Source organism: Colossoma macropomum, unplaced genomic scaffold, assembly GCF_904425465.1.
Source record: "Colossoma macropomum unplaced genomic scaffold, Colossoma_macropomum, whole genome shotgun sequence".
In the NCBI taxonomy this organism is placed as follows: domain Eukaryota; kingdom Metazoa; phylum Chordata; class Actinopteri; order Characiformes; family Serrasalmidae; genus Colossoma; species Colossoma macropomum.
The window spans coordinates 39,726,659-39,743,476 of NW_023494789.1; the positions used below are offsets into that span (position 1 = coordinate 39,726,659).

A 16,818-nucleotide genomic window follows, 5' to 3' on the forward strand; every position below is an offset into this window, starting at 1 on the left:
TATTATATCCCAACAAATATGTTATAGTCACTATTTTTGTTTAAGTTTAAGCAAATATTCAGTGCACTATACACTGAATTTATTAATTTATGAGGTACCCCTTCCATATAGGTACACATTGTTGTAGAATTACATACTGTACATACATGCTGCACAACATGGACTGCAGTATCCATCAATAGAACCATAAGACCACCAACAAGCAGATATCTCATATCATGGTAGTATGTGTTGTGCTGGTAAAAGTGTGTCAGGTAAAGTGGTGCTGCTGGTGTTTTTCAACACCTCACTGTCACTGCTGGGTTGAGAAGTCTGCCAACCACAAAAGATGAAGGGCTAGGGTAGGAGTGTCAGACTCTGTAGGGCCACAGCCCTGCAGAGATTAGCGTTCTAATCAGAGATTACTTCTGACAACACTTCCCAACATCCAGTCATCGGCTCTCCTGCTCTGCACAGTTTTGTGGCTTCCCTGATCTAAGGCATCGGAATTACATCATTATCTAATTAGCACTACCTTCTTGCTACAGTTCTGCTAGATCAGGGAAAAGACAAAACTGTGGACAGCAGGGGGCGCAGAGAGCTGGAGTTGGGAAACACTGTTCTAACACACCAGTGTATGCCTGCTAAGTATCTGATGAGTTGAAACAAGTGGGCTAAATGACGAGGAATCCTAAACTCTGCAGTGCTGTAGTTCTCCAGGACTTCAGTCTGACACCTCTGGAATAGAGAAGTGGCTCTCATCTTCAGTCCTGAAGACCCACTGTCCTGCACAGTGTCATGTATTCACTGCCCCTGGTCCAGCTTAGCGCAGGTCCCCATGGCTGGAGTTGAGACCCCCAGAGCCAAAGATTGTCTGAAACAAACTTTGCATGGATACATATGGACTATAGTCTTTGTAAATGTATATTTAGAAGGCATGTGTATCCAATAAAATGACCACTTAGTGTACACAGTGTTTAAAATGAATGGTCCACCACCCAAATTACATTTGGTCAGTTGTGCACCTGTGGTGGCCCCTTCCCATTGATGAATGGGAAACATGGGAAATGTGCAGCCAACAAATGTAGGTGCAAGGCAGATGTACTTCATAGCAGCAACTCAGTGTATGATTGCATATAATGCACTTAAAATACAACCCCTTTTCCAAAAAAGTTGGGACACTGTGCAAAATGTAAATAAAAACAAAATTCAATGATGTGCAAATCAATAAAATCCTATATTTCATTGAAAATAGTACAAAGACAACATATCAAATGTTGAAACTGATAAATTTAATTGTTTTTTGAAAAATATATGCCCATTTTGGATTCGTGTTTCATCACTTCTTCTTTTAACAACACTCTGTAAGCATTTGGAAACTGATGAGACACTGCTATAGTTTTGAAAATGAAATATTTTCCCATTTTTGCTTAACATAGGATTTCAGCTGCTCAACAGTTCAGGGTGTCCTTTGTCGTATTTTTCATTTTATAATATGCCAAATGTTTTCAGTGGTGGCAGGTCTGGACTGCAGGCAGGCCAGTTTAGCACCTGAACTCTTTTAATATGGAGCAATGCTGCTGTAATACATACAGAATGTGGTTTGACATTGTCTTGCTGAAATAATCAAGTCCTTCCCTGAAAAAAGACGTCATCTGGATGGCAGCATATGTTGCCAAAACATGTATATATGGTTCAGCATTAATGGTGCCTTCACAGATGAGCACATCACCCATGCCATGTGCACTAATGCACCCCCATACCATCATGAATACTGGCTTTTGAACTGTGCACTGATAACAAGCTGAGTGGTCTTTAGCCCAGAGGACACAGCGTCCATGATTTCCAAAAAGAATTTCAGATGTTGATTCGTCGGACCACGGGACACTTTTCCACTTCCCCTCAGTCCATTTTAAATGAGCTCAGGCCCAGAGAAGGCAGCGGCCAGTCCATTTTCTTAGACAGTGTTTTTCAGAAGTTTTTCTGAGCCCATTCACTGATTTCCACTCCAGAATCATGTCTTTTTTTAATGCAGTACCGCCTGAGGGCCCAAAGATCATGGCCAGCAAATAAGATTTCTCCAGATTCTCTGAATCTTTTAATGTTATTCTGTACCGTGGATGATGAAAAGCACAAGTTCTTTGCTATTTTATGTTGAGAAACTTTATTCTTGAATTGTTGCACTATTTGATCATGCAGTCTTTCACAGAGTGGTGAACTGCTCCTCATCTTTACTTCTGAAAGACTCAGCCTCTGGGATGCTTTTCATACCCAGTCATGTTATTGACCTGTTGCCAATCAACCATGTGTTTTTTTAAGCATTACACAACTTTACCAGCCTTTGGTTTAATCCCGTCCCAACTGTCTTGGAACGTGTTGCTGGCATCAAATTCAAAATGGGCATATATTTAAAAAACTTCTCAGTTTCAACATTTGATATGTTGGCTTTGAAGAATTTTTAATTAAATATAGTGTTAAATATAGAGAGGTTCCAGATTCAAGGGAAGATAGATAGATAGATAGATAGATAGATAGATAGATAGATAGATAGATAGATAGACAAATACTTTATTGATCCTGAAGGAAATCTAGCAGCCAGCAGCAGTCACACAACACAGGACAGTTATAATTATAAGGGTGAAACAATATAAAAAGAAGAATGTATACAAAAATCTATATATCTATATATCTATCTAAACATATATACAACTAGAAATGTACAAAAATCTGCAATAAGATCTGTCCTGAGATAAAAAAAAAGGCAGTGCAGTAATGACTGTATGAGGAGGCGCAGGTAACAGCATATACTGACAATACTGAATAAATATGTGCATATATTGGTACTGAAATAAGAACACAGATCTTAATGCCATCATATAGGTGCCTATTAAATTTATCAAATTATTGCTAAAACCAAATTTGTTTAAAGCTTCAAAAAAAAAACAATGATCTAAAGTATCAAAAGCTTTGTAAACAAATCAAGAAAGAGAACAACTGCATCTTTATTCATAAATTCAGAGTAATTTAAGATCTAACATTACTGTTGATGGATATGTCTCCCTATATTGTTTGTGTCTGTGGCCATTTTGTGTGTGTGTGTGTGTGTGTATTTTTTTTTCTTGTTGCATTAGGTGCAGGTCTGGGATTGGCCACATGGGGCGCACTCCTGTATAAAGGGTCAACAACAACCATCCCAAGAGACGTTCAGGGCTCCCTCCCCTCTGACGTGACCTGGAGGAACACCTGTCCAGACCAGCCGGGCACTCTTCACTCCAGTCTGCTTCACTTCACCTCCACTGTTAAATCAGTGACCGCTTTATTAGACTTGGTGAGCTTGGGGAAAGTAGCAGTTTGTTTTGGTCATCTTTTGTCCTGTTTTAATGTAGGCAGGTAGGGTGGCCATGTGTATGTTTGTTTCTGTTATTTTTAGGTTAGTTCTTGCAACCATTAGTAGTTTTGTTTGTTGTTCTATCACACGCTCGTCCCTGAAGCCATCGCCCTCATTCAGCTAAGCCTCTCACAAACTTAAATGTTTCTAAGAAAGTTTAAATAAACTTTTCTGATTTTAAATGGGTCTGGTTTGGCAACAGATCTGAGGAGAGAGCCCGCTCATTTTCTGTTACAGCCTGACCGCAGAACGTGTAAGGCATTCAAGTACACTGCTGTACTGCTGTTTCACAGTGAATCATAAGTACTTTAATTCAAGCCTGTGATATTAAACAGGGACAGTGTTTACCTTCAAGCTGCTGGATATTTTTATGGGTGGATTTTCTTTAAAACAAACCTCGCTGTCCAAAATGTTTGAATAGGGAGGCTTTTCATCAGCCACACATTCAAATAACTCAGTAAGGCTTAATGTGGGCACAGTGAACCCGCTGGGGCTGGATGAGTGAGCTTGTCCTTAACCGAACCCTGGGGCTCTGTTCTGTGTCTGAATCTTAACTGAAAGTGGAAGTATGGTGACAGAAATGTGAAAGTACAAGTAAATAATAACTACATTTAAACGTAGTCAAGAATTTATAAGTTAAAAGTGAAATGTACTATGAAATTGAGCCATGGCTTTTTTATTATTATTATTTTTTTTTAACATTATAAAAACTTTGATGCTGGTCACACTGAACATGTGATCACACTGTACATCACTGAGATACGCAAGTGCCTTTTATTTTAAGCTTTTTAACAAACTCGTCTTCAAAGACAGCCGTATGTAAAAGTTTGGGCGCCCTGGTCAAATGAAATATTTTGATTTTATCTAAGCGAAAATAGAAAACACACATCTGCACACATTTTAGTGTACAATTACTGCTAATTTGAGGAAGTAAACACATAAAAACATAAAATGTGGCCTGTGCAAAAGTTATGGCACATTATTATACATAATACATGTCTGTGTGTGTATATATATACATCTACACACTTATATCTATCTATCTATCTATCTATCTATCTATCTACATCTATATATATATATATATATATATATATATATATATATATATATATATATATATGCCATATTTTAATGCATCTTCTGTAGAACAGGGAACTTATTTTCACTTGTACACACTTAAAATTATGGTTCTTCAAGGGTTCTTTAGTAATGAAAATAGTTCTGTCTAGAACCATGAACACTCAAATGTTCTTTGCATGGTTAAATGGTTCTTCAGATATCTATCTATCTATCTATCTATCTATCTATCTATCTATATCTATATATATGACTTGCATATGACTGAATTTTAACATTAATTACAGAGCTGTGTTAAGGGTAATGGAAGGTACTGGTCTTTGCATGAAGATGGACTAACATAGTTGTGGAAGATTTAATTTTACATTTTTGACTATTTGTTTTAATTTTAAAAATATATATGTACATGTATATGTTCCCCAAAAGCATCTTAGTGTTAAAACCATCTTAACAGGTAGAAAGAGTGCTGAGTGTGATGCTTGCTCTGCCTTTTTTGCTGCACGGTTTGTGGAACAGTAGATGAACCCTTTTTTGGTGCTTTATAGAACAATTTTCAAAAAGGTTCTATGTAGAGCCATATGCAACACATTTTCTATCAATCTGAAGAACAATTCCACCATGCAAAGAACCATTTAAGCATGAAATGGTTCTATATAGAACTCATGGTTCTTAGCAGAAGCATTGCCTTTACTAAAGAATCCTTGAAGAACCATCTTTTTTAAGGATGTATGTATTGTTGGTTGCTGTTGTTTTGCTTTTTTTATTTTGCTCAGTGCTCAGTGAATAGAATAGATTGTTTACTATATAAATCAGTACTAAACAGACCCAGGTGCTTCATGAACATGCCACCCTGCCAGCCACCTCTGCACTGTAAATAAAAAGTATTTTCACTTGAAAGTACTGTAAAATTTCATAGTTAATCCCTGTTTTTTGAAAAACATGGAAGTGCATGTAAATAAACCATATATATACTGTATTTTAACACTGCTGTTGTTAATTTACAGAAATAGAATGTCAGTTCACAAAAACAAATTATCACTTATTTTACAGACATTTGTGTTTGTTTAAATGGTCGTTTTTTGTTATTATTATGGTAAAATACTGTATGGCAATAACTAGTTGAACTAGGGAAACCGATGAATTATGATAAAAGGCAGTAATCCTAAAAAATTAAATTGAGTGTCATTTTTCAGAAATTTTACCATCGTTGAGAAAACATGCGATTACTGTTAAATAATGGGTTTGTATGGCACCCCTGCTGCTGAAGCTTTTACCTTTTTTTGCAGAATTTCTTCTAGATTCTAGATCCATCACTACAAAGAACATAATGCAGCTACAACATATGAAATTGGCTCTCCATTAGTAAGATGTGTTAAAAGAAGATTCAGAAGAGTCACTTATAATCATTTGTCATACAGAGTGTATACATTTTTATAGCTGAGTAGTTGACAGTGTTTAAACCTGATTACAACTTGATTACAAATACCAAACTATATCAATGATCCTAAGATCCTAAGAACAAAAAAGAAATCCTGAACAATAATCCTGAAGCAGAAGAGCAGTTTTTCTAGCTTTTATTTTCTGGCAGAGGTCACACTTTTAATTAATAATCAATACCAATACGACTCCTTCTTATAGTTAGCTGAAGACCGGACATGGTGCTGCAAAGTGTTAATGCAGTTCTTGTGAGAGGTTACATAGTTACATAGCACTACAGCAGGCGTTTCAGGTTTGGAGTGGCAGTGACAGAGATGCCATTCTCCCTATTATAAGTCAGCATACCATCAAAATGATTATAAAGCTGTTACATAGTTACATTGTTATGGTTTTGCCTAGTAACCACTGTGAATGTAAGTGAAGTAGATGGTCACATGGCTAAAAAATTGGTGGTTTCCCAAAGTAACCACAGTGCATTTAGGACAAACACATAATCACATGGAGAAATGGTGAAAGACATTGTGCCTATAGTAGAACATTGTGTTTATTCAAAACTAGAGATATTTCACAGAGCTAATTTGATTTATATTGTATATCATAGTGCATCATGGAAAACCTAAATGAGTGCTGAGGAGGTAGTAAGACTGTTGCTGGAAGGCATTCCATCAGATTCTTCATGCAGTAAGAGTGAGAGCAGTCGAAAGGATTATAAGGGAGATCAGGGCAGTTATGGAATCCAGGGAAATAAAAATGACAGAGGTAGTGAAAGTGACCAGGGCAAGGACCCAGTTGTAAATGTACACATTCTGTAAAGACTTAAGACTGTCAGCTGACAGAAGAGCAAGACAGTTCCCACACTAAAAACCATACATATCAAGTGAGAAGCACAAATCTGAAGCTGCTCATCTCCCAGTGTAAAGCACATCAAGACAATATGCCGAGTGCCGCACTAAGAAAGGTTTGCATTACACAAAACGGATGTGCACAGAGTGCAGTGTTGGGCTGTGCATCAGCCAAAGAACTGACTTTACCTTCGTCACAAAAATTGAAACAAAACAATGAAATCAGAGATCAAGCTGAGTATTACATGAAAAACGTAAATGACATAGTCAGCCCCCTTAGCGCACAGTGGTTACTCCGAGAAACCACCTCAGAAATGACCTTTGACCCTGAACCTAAAAAATCTCACCCAAAATCTAGTTTAGTTTAATGGTTTGTAACTTGTTCTTATCAACAAATCTGGTATTTCGAAAGAAATTCTGTATGTGTGCCTGAAAGGGTTAAAACATGTACTTGATCTGAAAAACATGGTATTGATGCATCAGTACTTTGAATCTGTGTGAGATGTTGCTTCAGATCTGAAAAAATTCACTGATATCCATCTTTCCACTGTGAGGAGACAATGCTGTGGGTCTGGATGTGTAGCTGCTGAGAAGCCCTCACTGAGAAAAGGAAATAGACAAAAAAGTGGAAAATTACAAATCAAACAAAGAAGCTGCAAGCAATGACCGTCCACCCCAGACCTCAGTATCACTGAATGTTTTGAGGATTAGTTGAATCATGGAAAGCAGAAAATGTAAGTTCTGAGACTGAACTTTCGAGGTATAAAAAAATCCTTTCAGATTTCTAAGTACTGAATGATTTGATATATTTAGGCATGTAGAAAAACACATACCTCAATCGCAGTGGTGAAGCTTATGCAGAGCAAATATTTCTGAGAAGGGTGAGTCTCCATTTCTTCACCCCATAAACTGGTACCCTAACAGAGTGGTTTTACATTTATATTTAAAGGTTTAACATTTCTAAAATACGGAAAATAAAGGTAAACCTAAAATGTTCTTAGTTCTTACGTATAAAGGCTAAAACTGAAAACAGCACAGTTATGAGGACTTAAACAGGAGCAATTTTAGTTATGACAAAGACCTTATGTAATGTAAACCATCATCTGGGATGATAAATGTAATAATTTACTGAATAATTCTTTCAGCTTCCTGTAACATCCTGTTTGCCCTGCCTCTCGTTGTTTCTGTCTGTGTTGCCATTGTTTACCTTCTCTCGTGTGTCTTGCCATGTGCTTTTATTGTTGTTTTGGCCTTTCTCTGTCCCCCAAATGTTCAGAAATGGCTCTGTGTACCTCTGGTTGTTTGTCTTGTTTGCTTGATGTTTTGTTTCTCAGGCCCTGTTTTGTGTTTTCACTGTTCTGTGTTGGTTTCCTTCTTGCCCCTTAGTCTTTTGTTTTCTTTCTGTTTTAGTATTTAGATCCTCAGTCTTTTTTCTTCTTTTCTTTTTTGTTACTTTTGTGGATTTTGTTATGAATTTCAATAAAAACGTGCACTTGCCTCTTTTTCATTTCCAGCGTTACACTCCTACACTGTTTGTGTTGACTCTTCTGGCACTTTTGAACACTTGTGCATCACTTTAGGAGGGTTACTCTGGTCCGCTTGCTGAGGCCTCCTCCTCAACTGGAAGGCCTTTTCTCACACTGACAGAATTGCGTCTTCTTTGTTTTTTGGTGCATACTAACCTGTATTGCACCTTCACCCTGAGCAACTGGCGTTTTTGGCTGTTTAAAAAATGCCACAGAATGTTTCCATTGCTCCAGAGTCCAGTGCCGTGCTTTACACCTCTCCATCCGATGCTTGGCATTGTGCTTGGTGATGTAAGGCTTGCATGCAGCTGCTCGGCCATGGAAACCCATGCCATGAAGCTCTCGGCGCTCAGTTTTTGTGTTGATGTTAAAGCCAGAGGAGGTTTGAACTCTGCAGCTATTTAGTCAGTGGTATAAGTGGTATTATTGAAAATGGTGGTTTTGTATAATAAATAAAATGGCTATATTTGTGTTATAGACATGGTGACTTCTGGTTCATATCACCACCACTGTAAAGAAATCTGAGTCTGTAACTTTCTCTCATATCAAAGCATTCTAAATGACTTTGTTTACATCATAAAGATGAACTTATGCAATTTTTTCCCCTTTAATGCTGAGTCACCTAAGCTGTTATACAGTAAGACTAAATTAATACTTGTTTGACTGCTTTGTGGTAAGTTCAAAGAATAATAACATTGAAGGATCAGTGGAGTTTGCCTGTTCTCCCCGTGTCTGCGTGGGTTTCCTCCGGGTACTCCGGTTTCCTCCAAACAGTCCAAAAACATGCAGTCAGGCTGATTGGACATGCTAAATTGCCCCTAGGTGTGAATGTGTATGTCTGTTTGTCTGCCCTGCGATGGACTGGCGACCTGTCCAGGGTGTATCCTGCCTTCCGCCCAATGACAGCTGGGATAGGCTCCAGCAGCCCACCGCGACCCAGAAGGATAAGCGGTTTAGATGATGGATGGATGGATGGATGAAGGATCAGTTATTTGTGAAGCTGAACATTTTTTGTACCCTTGTAAACTTCACCGTTAAAGGGGTATTCTGCTGATGTTTTAAAATTACGGAATGATTAAATAGCTGAGATTAAACCAAGTCATCCACTGTGCTTTTATCCATTTATCAGACATATGTATCAGACAGAGAGTATAAATGTGATCCATATATCATAGATATATATGTTCATATATGTTCCATATCGCTGTTGTCGGAACAAAACCTTGTATCTCCAAAATGGTAATTTTACAGGAGAAGGAAAAAACCTTCCTTACTTTTAATGGAAGTCAATTGGAACCAGACCTTTTTTTTGTTCATGTTATATAGGTAGATAGATAGATGGACGGATGGACGGATGGGTGGATGGATGGATAGATATAGAAAGAGACATAAAAATAGACGTAAATTGGGCAAAAATAAAAAAAAATACACGAGTAAAGTATGAGAGAGTAGAAACAGAAGTATATCTATTTGCATATTTACATAGCATATAAGACACATAAGACATATCAGACACATAATTATACATATATCTCCAATACTTGATACTTACATATACTTACATATAATGTATGTACATATATTTTGAAATGACACTTTATGATTTCTGCGCATATTTAGCCACATAACAGATTTCCGGATGGAGTCCTTTAAAACTGTGGAACATCCACCGGTTAATGACAGCCGCTAAACCCTCTTGAGAAACGAAACGTCCAATCACAGCTCACCTACAGCTTTTCGCGCTCCAATCACGTCTCTGTGTTCGGGAGTGGGCGTGTCCTGTACAGGAAGAACGCAGGAGCTAATATGGCGCTGCAGAGGGGGCTTTCGCGAAACGGGACGGCGGTGTAAACACGAAAACTGGCCGAGACGCAGCCATGTCGTTTATAAGTACAGTACGTACGACACTGCGGATTATTTGCGTTGAGGTGTGAGAGGAGCATGTCCGCAACCATCAGGCTGTACAAAGGGACAAACTCTTCATTCCTAACTAGTCGTTAGCGAGCCTCTCTGTTTTGTTTACACTGAAAAGCTGCGCTGTAACGTAGCGTTAGCTGCCTTTTCAGCCAGCTCGCTTTAGTTATCGCACTGTTAGCTGTGCTCCTCGTGAAACAGCAGCTGAAAATATATAGTTTTGGTGGAGTGATTTGGTTTTAATTAAGGTTAGATTATCAACAGCAACGTGTGTGTGTGTCGTAGATACACCGTCGGTTTAACGAGGCTGAAGTTGGCTTCCAATTCCCCAGCTTCTTGTTCGAATTTTCCCGTTCCACCTTAAATGATGCAGCATGAACTGCTGCAACGTTTAAGGTGGAACGGGAAAACTCGAATAATAACCTGACTTTGGCTTCGTGTAGGTTCACCAGTGTTAGTCTAAGGTATGTCATGCAGTTAGCATTAGAATAGCTCATAAACAGTGTGGGGTTCCATGTGAAAGTGGAGGAAAGAGAGAAGAAGTGCTCTTTCTTTACTACACACTTAAAAAGATGGTTCTTTAATAAAGACAGTGGTTCTATTTAGAACCATAGTTCTAAAGTTCTATATAGAACCGTTTCATGCTTAAATGGTTCTTTGCGAGGTGAAGTAGTTCTTCAGATTGATGGAGATTGTGTTGTATATGGTCCTTTTTGAAAATGGTTCTATGTAGTATCAACAAGGGTTCTGTTGTGATGATGTTAGGCTTGCAACAATAGAAGAAGCCTTTTTTTGGTGCTATATGGATCCATTTTCAAAAAAGGTTCTACATGGAACCATATACAACACATTCTTTATCAGTATAAAGAACTGAAATGGTTCTGTATAGAACTCATGGGCCTAAACAGAACCATTACCTTTTCTAAAGAACCCTTGAAGAAACATCGAAGTGTGTATTTTCCATGTCATCACAGTGAGATGCTTGATATGGATTAGTTAGCTAATGTAGCTACACAAACTACCGTAAGTCTGGTTTAACAAGACGTTTGTCAGATTTAATACAAGCAGACAGTTTGGCTTTGCACTTAGCATCTACTACAGACATTTTACTTCCAAAATTTTGAGAGTTAGCTGGTAAAAATCGAATGCATGATGACAGGCTTGTTTAAAAAGGTATGTATTAGACATATAGTACGTTTTTTAATATAATAAATGCTCTGTCAATCATAGACTCCTTGTTCCCATCCCAAAAGAGAGAGGTGCATGGTTTACTTCTATCGAAGGACAGAGGTTTGGTTTATTTGCATCTATAGGCAAAAGATGTTAGATGAATTTGTTTACCCATCTACATGTTGGAAATAGGCCATTTAATTTGCATTAAATATCCCTTTAAAATATAAAAAAATAACAAAAACATTAATACTTATCATGCAAAGTACCTGCAAATATGGAAATCTTCTCATCACTCTGACTAAAATTTGCTTAAAATATTTCTGCACAATGAAACACAAAAATAGTAGTTGAAGTGCCTAAGAAGGTTTACTGTACAGCATTGATGTAGACATTGTGGTTTATTTTCACCGGCCTCACAAAACAATTAGAAACGTTAGTCAGGGCTGCTGCTCTGTTGGTGCTGATCTAGGATCAGATTCCTCTCTTATTTTCAGTGGCCATACTAACAGGAACAGATCCTAGATCAGCACTTCTGCTCTGCAAAGCTTCAGGAATATGGGCCCTGTGTGTTTAAAGAGCCAGTGTTTTGTCAGCAAAGAAATGTCGGGGCCAGCTGTGCTTACTCTTGTGCTCTTCGGTTTACTCTGTCTGCCTGTGATGTGCTATTGAAGCCAAACCTCTATATTTGCTGGGTTGGTTTGGTGTAGAGCTTTGCCTGTCGTATTTGGGCATAATAAGACTACATTAGAGATTCTGATGGTAAAACCAGTAAAACCAGAATTACACAGCTATGTTATTTTAACCAAATAGTTTCGTTCTTTCTACTGATTCTGCTGTTTCACACAGTATGTTCATTAATTGACTTAATAGAGTAAGAGACCACTGTATCACGTTTTCTTTACTGTAACTAACCTGCTTCAGCTCATTAGTAGCTTATAAATGTTTTATGGGAACATGCCTAAGGTGTGTCAGTGCACAGAAAGCATGTAACCCTGCCAAGATAAGATTGGGAAGATCATGCAGAAATACTGGTCTGTGCTTTGTAACACTTCATCAAGTGTGCTTATATACTGAAGACTGTATCGTTAGCCTTACAGAAACTTCTGTTGGGGTTGTAATGAGAACCTGCCGTTGTGGTCTCTGGCATTAACTAAAGATAGCTAGAAGAACCACAGTGGTGCTTTGAAGCCACACCACAAGCAACAAGCTTAATCCAGTAGGGCAATATGGTTTTGGTGTGTAGCTTAACTACTGCATGGACTTTATTTCTTTCAGGCCTGAGCTACAGAAATCTCCTGGTGTGTACCTGTCCATCCCATTGAATAATGTCCTTTCACTGAAAATGGGTGGCAGCGGATCCAAAGCAAAAGGAGTCTGGCCTTTCTCTGGCTCAGGGGCCAGTGGAGACTCTCCTGGTGAGGTCAATGAGCAGTCTTTGGCCCGACTCCGTGGCTCCAAAAACGCAACCCCTTTTGTCTTTACAAGGAGAAGGCAAGTATTACTTTGACTAAATAGCTGTTTTCATAAAATATGTCAGAATTGCCTACCTTCAGAAATCACACAGTAGTTCTCACATTTGCTCAAGGATGATTATGGATTATGACTAGCTACTAAGGAAGTCTTAGATCTGTTTTTTAATGTGCTACTGATAACAAGTAGTTGGCAAATGTTAGGTGCAAGGTGTGGAAATGTAATTTGAGTATAATGAGTATAAGCTTATTATGGATTTGTATTAGGGATGCGCCAAAATAGAAATTGTGGGCTGATGTTAAAATCTATATAAAAGATACATAAACTTTTAGAAAATGTAGGAATTGGGATTACATTAACCTGAATTAGTATTACAGATAAATAGAGTGTTTATTTGTAGTAGGTCACAATAGAAATCACATAATAGCTCTCACATTAACTTAAGAATGATTAAGGATTATTTACTACTAACTAGGTCTTGCATCTGTTTTTAATGTGCTATTGATAACAAGTAATTGGCAAATGTTAGGTACAAGGTGTGGAAATGTATTTTGAACATGATAAGCATAAACGTATTATGAATTTGTATTAGGGATGCACCAATGTAGAAATTGTGAGATGTTAATATCCAATATTTTTCATACAAATCTGCCTATACAGATACATAAATATTTATATAACATAGGAATTGGGACTACGTTAACCTGGATTAGCATTACAGAGAAACAGAGTGTTTATTTGTAGCAGGTCACAAATACAAATGCAGTCAAATTCATAAAATGCAGATATTTTTACACAGCAGCCCATCATCACCTAAACACACTGCTCTTCCAGAGTACAACAAATACATCGTCAAATATTCAAAGTATCAGTCAAATCTAAACATATGTCTGATGCTAATCTTTTTTTAAAGCAATTATCTCATGATGCCGATGTGATCCGCATGTCACTGTGCATCCCTAGTTCACATGTAAAGGAAAACTGTGGTAGACCTTTGTTTAGACAAGTTTGGATAGTAAAGAACACATGAGAATTCAAAAGCTGTTGTGTTCTTGCAGTTCCTTGTACTACGATGAGGATGGAGATCTGGCTCACGAGTTCTACGAGGAGACAGTGGTGACCAAAAATGGACGAAAGAAGGCCAAGCTGAAGAGGATCCAGAAGAACCTCATACCTCAGGTAGCATGGAACTTCATTAGAGATTAGAAATTGCTTAATAAATTCAGGATCGTACTGGATTCTTTCAGTAAAAATCATAGGGCTAAATCCTGACTTAAGTCAATTTCACACCAGACACTTGACGTCAGTTGAGCCATGGTGGTGGTAACATGCACACGAAGTGCAAAAATATGCTATGGCTAATGGTCTGTTTTTGACACTTGCCGCCTGTGGCATTCTAGCAGTTTCTAGTCAGAAACAGTAAAGAAGTGGAGTGTTTTTGCCATAATATACAATGTAGGCACAACAAATGTAGTTTTAACTTGTTAACGCGGTGATAGGAATCACTTCTGTAGGTTAAAGCTGTGAACCCACATACATCTCTGCCTCTTTCTATAGCTGTACATCACATGGTGAGAAAGTAGCAACGGTCATTGCGGCAAGTCAGGTTTTTATTGTTATTCTCTTTATATGATATACAATAAGGTTTGTATGAGTAAAAAAGGGACAATACAGACATTTGTATTACGTGAAAATGCAGTGGAAACAAAAACCACTTTGTGATGCGCATGTGTCGCGGCTGGTGTGAAATACATGTCGCAGAGTGGGTCTGGCTTACCAGTAACACCGCATCACATCTAGTGTGAAATGGGCTTTACTCTGAGTGTTTCCACTATGCAAATTTGAATCTGTTGCTGTTAAGTATATCTCATGCTTCAGAAGTTTTCAGAGAGACACTGGAAAAGCAGTGTGAGATCATCACCAAAGCTCATCAGTTATTACATTAAGTCTAGTACAGTATTTTAATCTAGTACAGTATTTTCTACAGCAAACAAACAAACATAGCATTTTTCTGCACATTTTAGTGCATAATTTCTGGTTATTTGCTGAGTTTAACTTATTACACAGTAACTTCCTAATAAATACATGTTGAATACACAATAATTGTGCATTAAAATGTGCAGATGTGTGTTCTTTCTCTCAGATGTGCTTATTTTCATTTAGAACATAATAAAAGTGACCCTTAATTTTTTTTTATATATATAAGTGGCCCTTATTAGTCCCACAACAGGAAATTTCACCTCTGCAATTTAACCCGTCCGTGCAGTGAAACGCCCACATACACACTAGTGAATGCACACACAGTAGGGGGCAGAGAGCACACTTGCCCGGAGCGGTGGGCAGCCCTATCCATGGCGCCCGGGGAGCAGTTGGGGGTTAGGGGCCTTGCTCAAGGCCACTTTAGTCACGTACTGTCGGCTCAGGGGATCGAACCGGCAACCTTACGGTCACAAGGCTGGTTCCCTAAGCTCCAGCCCACGACTGCCCCCACAATTGGAAAAGGGTGACCAGACCTTTGCACATAACTGTACATACAAAGCACTTTTCTTCTACAAATAGCTCCCTGAAGATGACGTCTTTTTGCTTTGGCCGTCGCTGGTACAGGCACGTTTTACAATAACACAACTAATTAAGAGAAGCTTGTTTGCTTACTGTGGTCAGCCGTCATCTTTGCCTGTTTGATGGACTGTATTCTGTTATGTGAAACATTACAAGTAATATAGGTTTGGTGCATAAGTTTGCTTAGCTGGAAAGGGAATTCCAAATGATTAAAATTACTAATTTATAAACTAAATTTATAATCTCCATCACCATGGTGACTGCAATGTTATGACAGCTACCACTATTTAGCTTAGATTGCGCTACTATTTAAAACACAAAAAATCACAAAAAGCAATGAAAATAAGTATTGAAAGCAGCAGGAAACCAACTTAAGGATGAGACTCTACACAAAAACTGTGATTTTTTTTGGCTAATGTTAGCATAATCTTCAAAAGTTGAAAACAGGCAGGTATAAGTTGGATTCCAGCTCACTTGTTGCACCACCTTCCACTCGGCCCACGCCACTTTGCCTGACTACCCACCTCTGCTGAAAATGAATGTGGATCATGCAAGTGTGGCTTGCTGTGTGAAAAGCTCTTAACACACCAATAGAAATTTACACAGTTTTTTTTATTTTCAGGATTAATGAGCAGATTTCTTGTTTCCAGGGAATCGTGAAACTGGATCATCCGAGAATTCATGTTGACTTCCCAGTCATCCTTTGTGAAGTATGAAGACAGACCTTCTGAGGCTAGAAGAGGTTGCACCAATCAAACCCGTCACCTCTCTGTTACCATCCTACCTTCCTTGATGGGCCTCAGCTGCTCCGAACTTCACTATGACCATATGTGTCCGTCTTAGTGGATGAGCCACATCACCCCCGTGTGGTTGGGAGGACTTACTGCACTTTAGCAGGCTTTTCCTATAGGCATCCTCTCAGTGCTGTGAAGTGGCATTTGAAAACCAGGGTGAACTGGAGTATAGTTTCACACTTTGGTGTACTGATAGACAGTAGACCTGCGTTTTTCTGCCTTCTGTGATGTACAGACAAGTTTGAGTGTGTGCTGTCAAGAGTGTGTGAGTGAGAGGAAACAGAGCAATGCAGGGGCTGTAAGTCCATCTTGCATGGTGATCTGTTGACCAAGTGTGGCATGTTTTTAATCATTGTATTGTATATAATTATTCTATTATATCAAAGTCTGCCGCTGTCTGTTGTATTTGAGCCCAGACCTGCACTAGTAATCATTTGATGTATAGTAAGTTATGGAAGTTGACATACTTGAATAAAACGGTTTACCTGGCAAGCGAACAAACTGGCGTCATTCATTTGGAAGGTGCAGATCACCAGCAGTGCTACAGGACAAATTAAGCATTTAATAAGTTCTTCTCAATAAACCAGTGAGCTGAATTTCATATGTGAGAAAATCTGTGCATCTAGATGAAGTCCGCCAAATATAGGACACATTTA

At 38.3% G+C, this 16,818-nt stretch overlaps 1 protein-coding gene across 1 annotated transcript; it reads left to right on the forward strand.

The window, feature by feature from the left end:
• The first annotated feature begins 10,027 nt into the window (after positions 1–10,027).
• tusc2a (tumor suppressor 2, mitochondrial calcium regulator a) lies at positions 10,028–16,659 on the forward strand. The gene is made up of 4 exons (XM_036571301.1): positions 10,028–10,147; positions 12,615–12,830; positions 13,868–13,988; positions 16,019–16,659. Exons 2-4 carry the CDS (start codon positions 12,682–12,684, stop codon positions 16,082–16,084), a joined length of 336 nt encoding a protein of 111 aa, XP_036427194.1. The 5' UTR covers positions 10,028–10,147; positions 12,615–12,681; the 3' UTR covers positions 16,085–16,659.
• Positions 16,660–16,818: the final 159 nt, after the last annotated feature.

Excerpts from the sequence above, each read along its gene's own strand:
- tusc2a (XM_036571301.1), top strand. The coding sequence starts at position 12,682 with ATGGGTGGCAGCGGATCCAAAGCAAAAGGAGTCTGGCCTTTCTCTGGC. Across the intron at positions 12,831-13,867 it reads TTTGTCTTTACAAGGAGAAG|TTCCTTGTACTACGATGAGG; the intron begins GCAAGTATTACT and ends GTGTTCTTGCAG. Across the intron at positions 13,989-16,018 it reads AGAAGAACCTCATACCTCAG|GGAATCGTGAAACTGGATCA; the intron begins GTAGCATGGAAC and ends TCTTGTTTCCAG.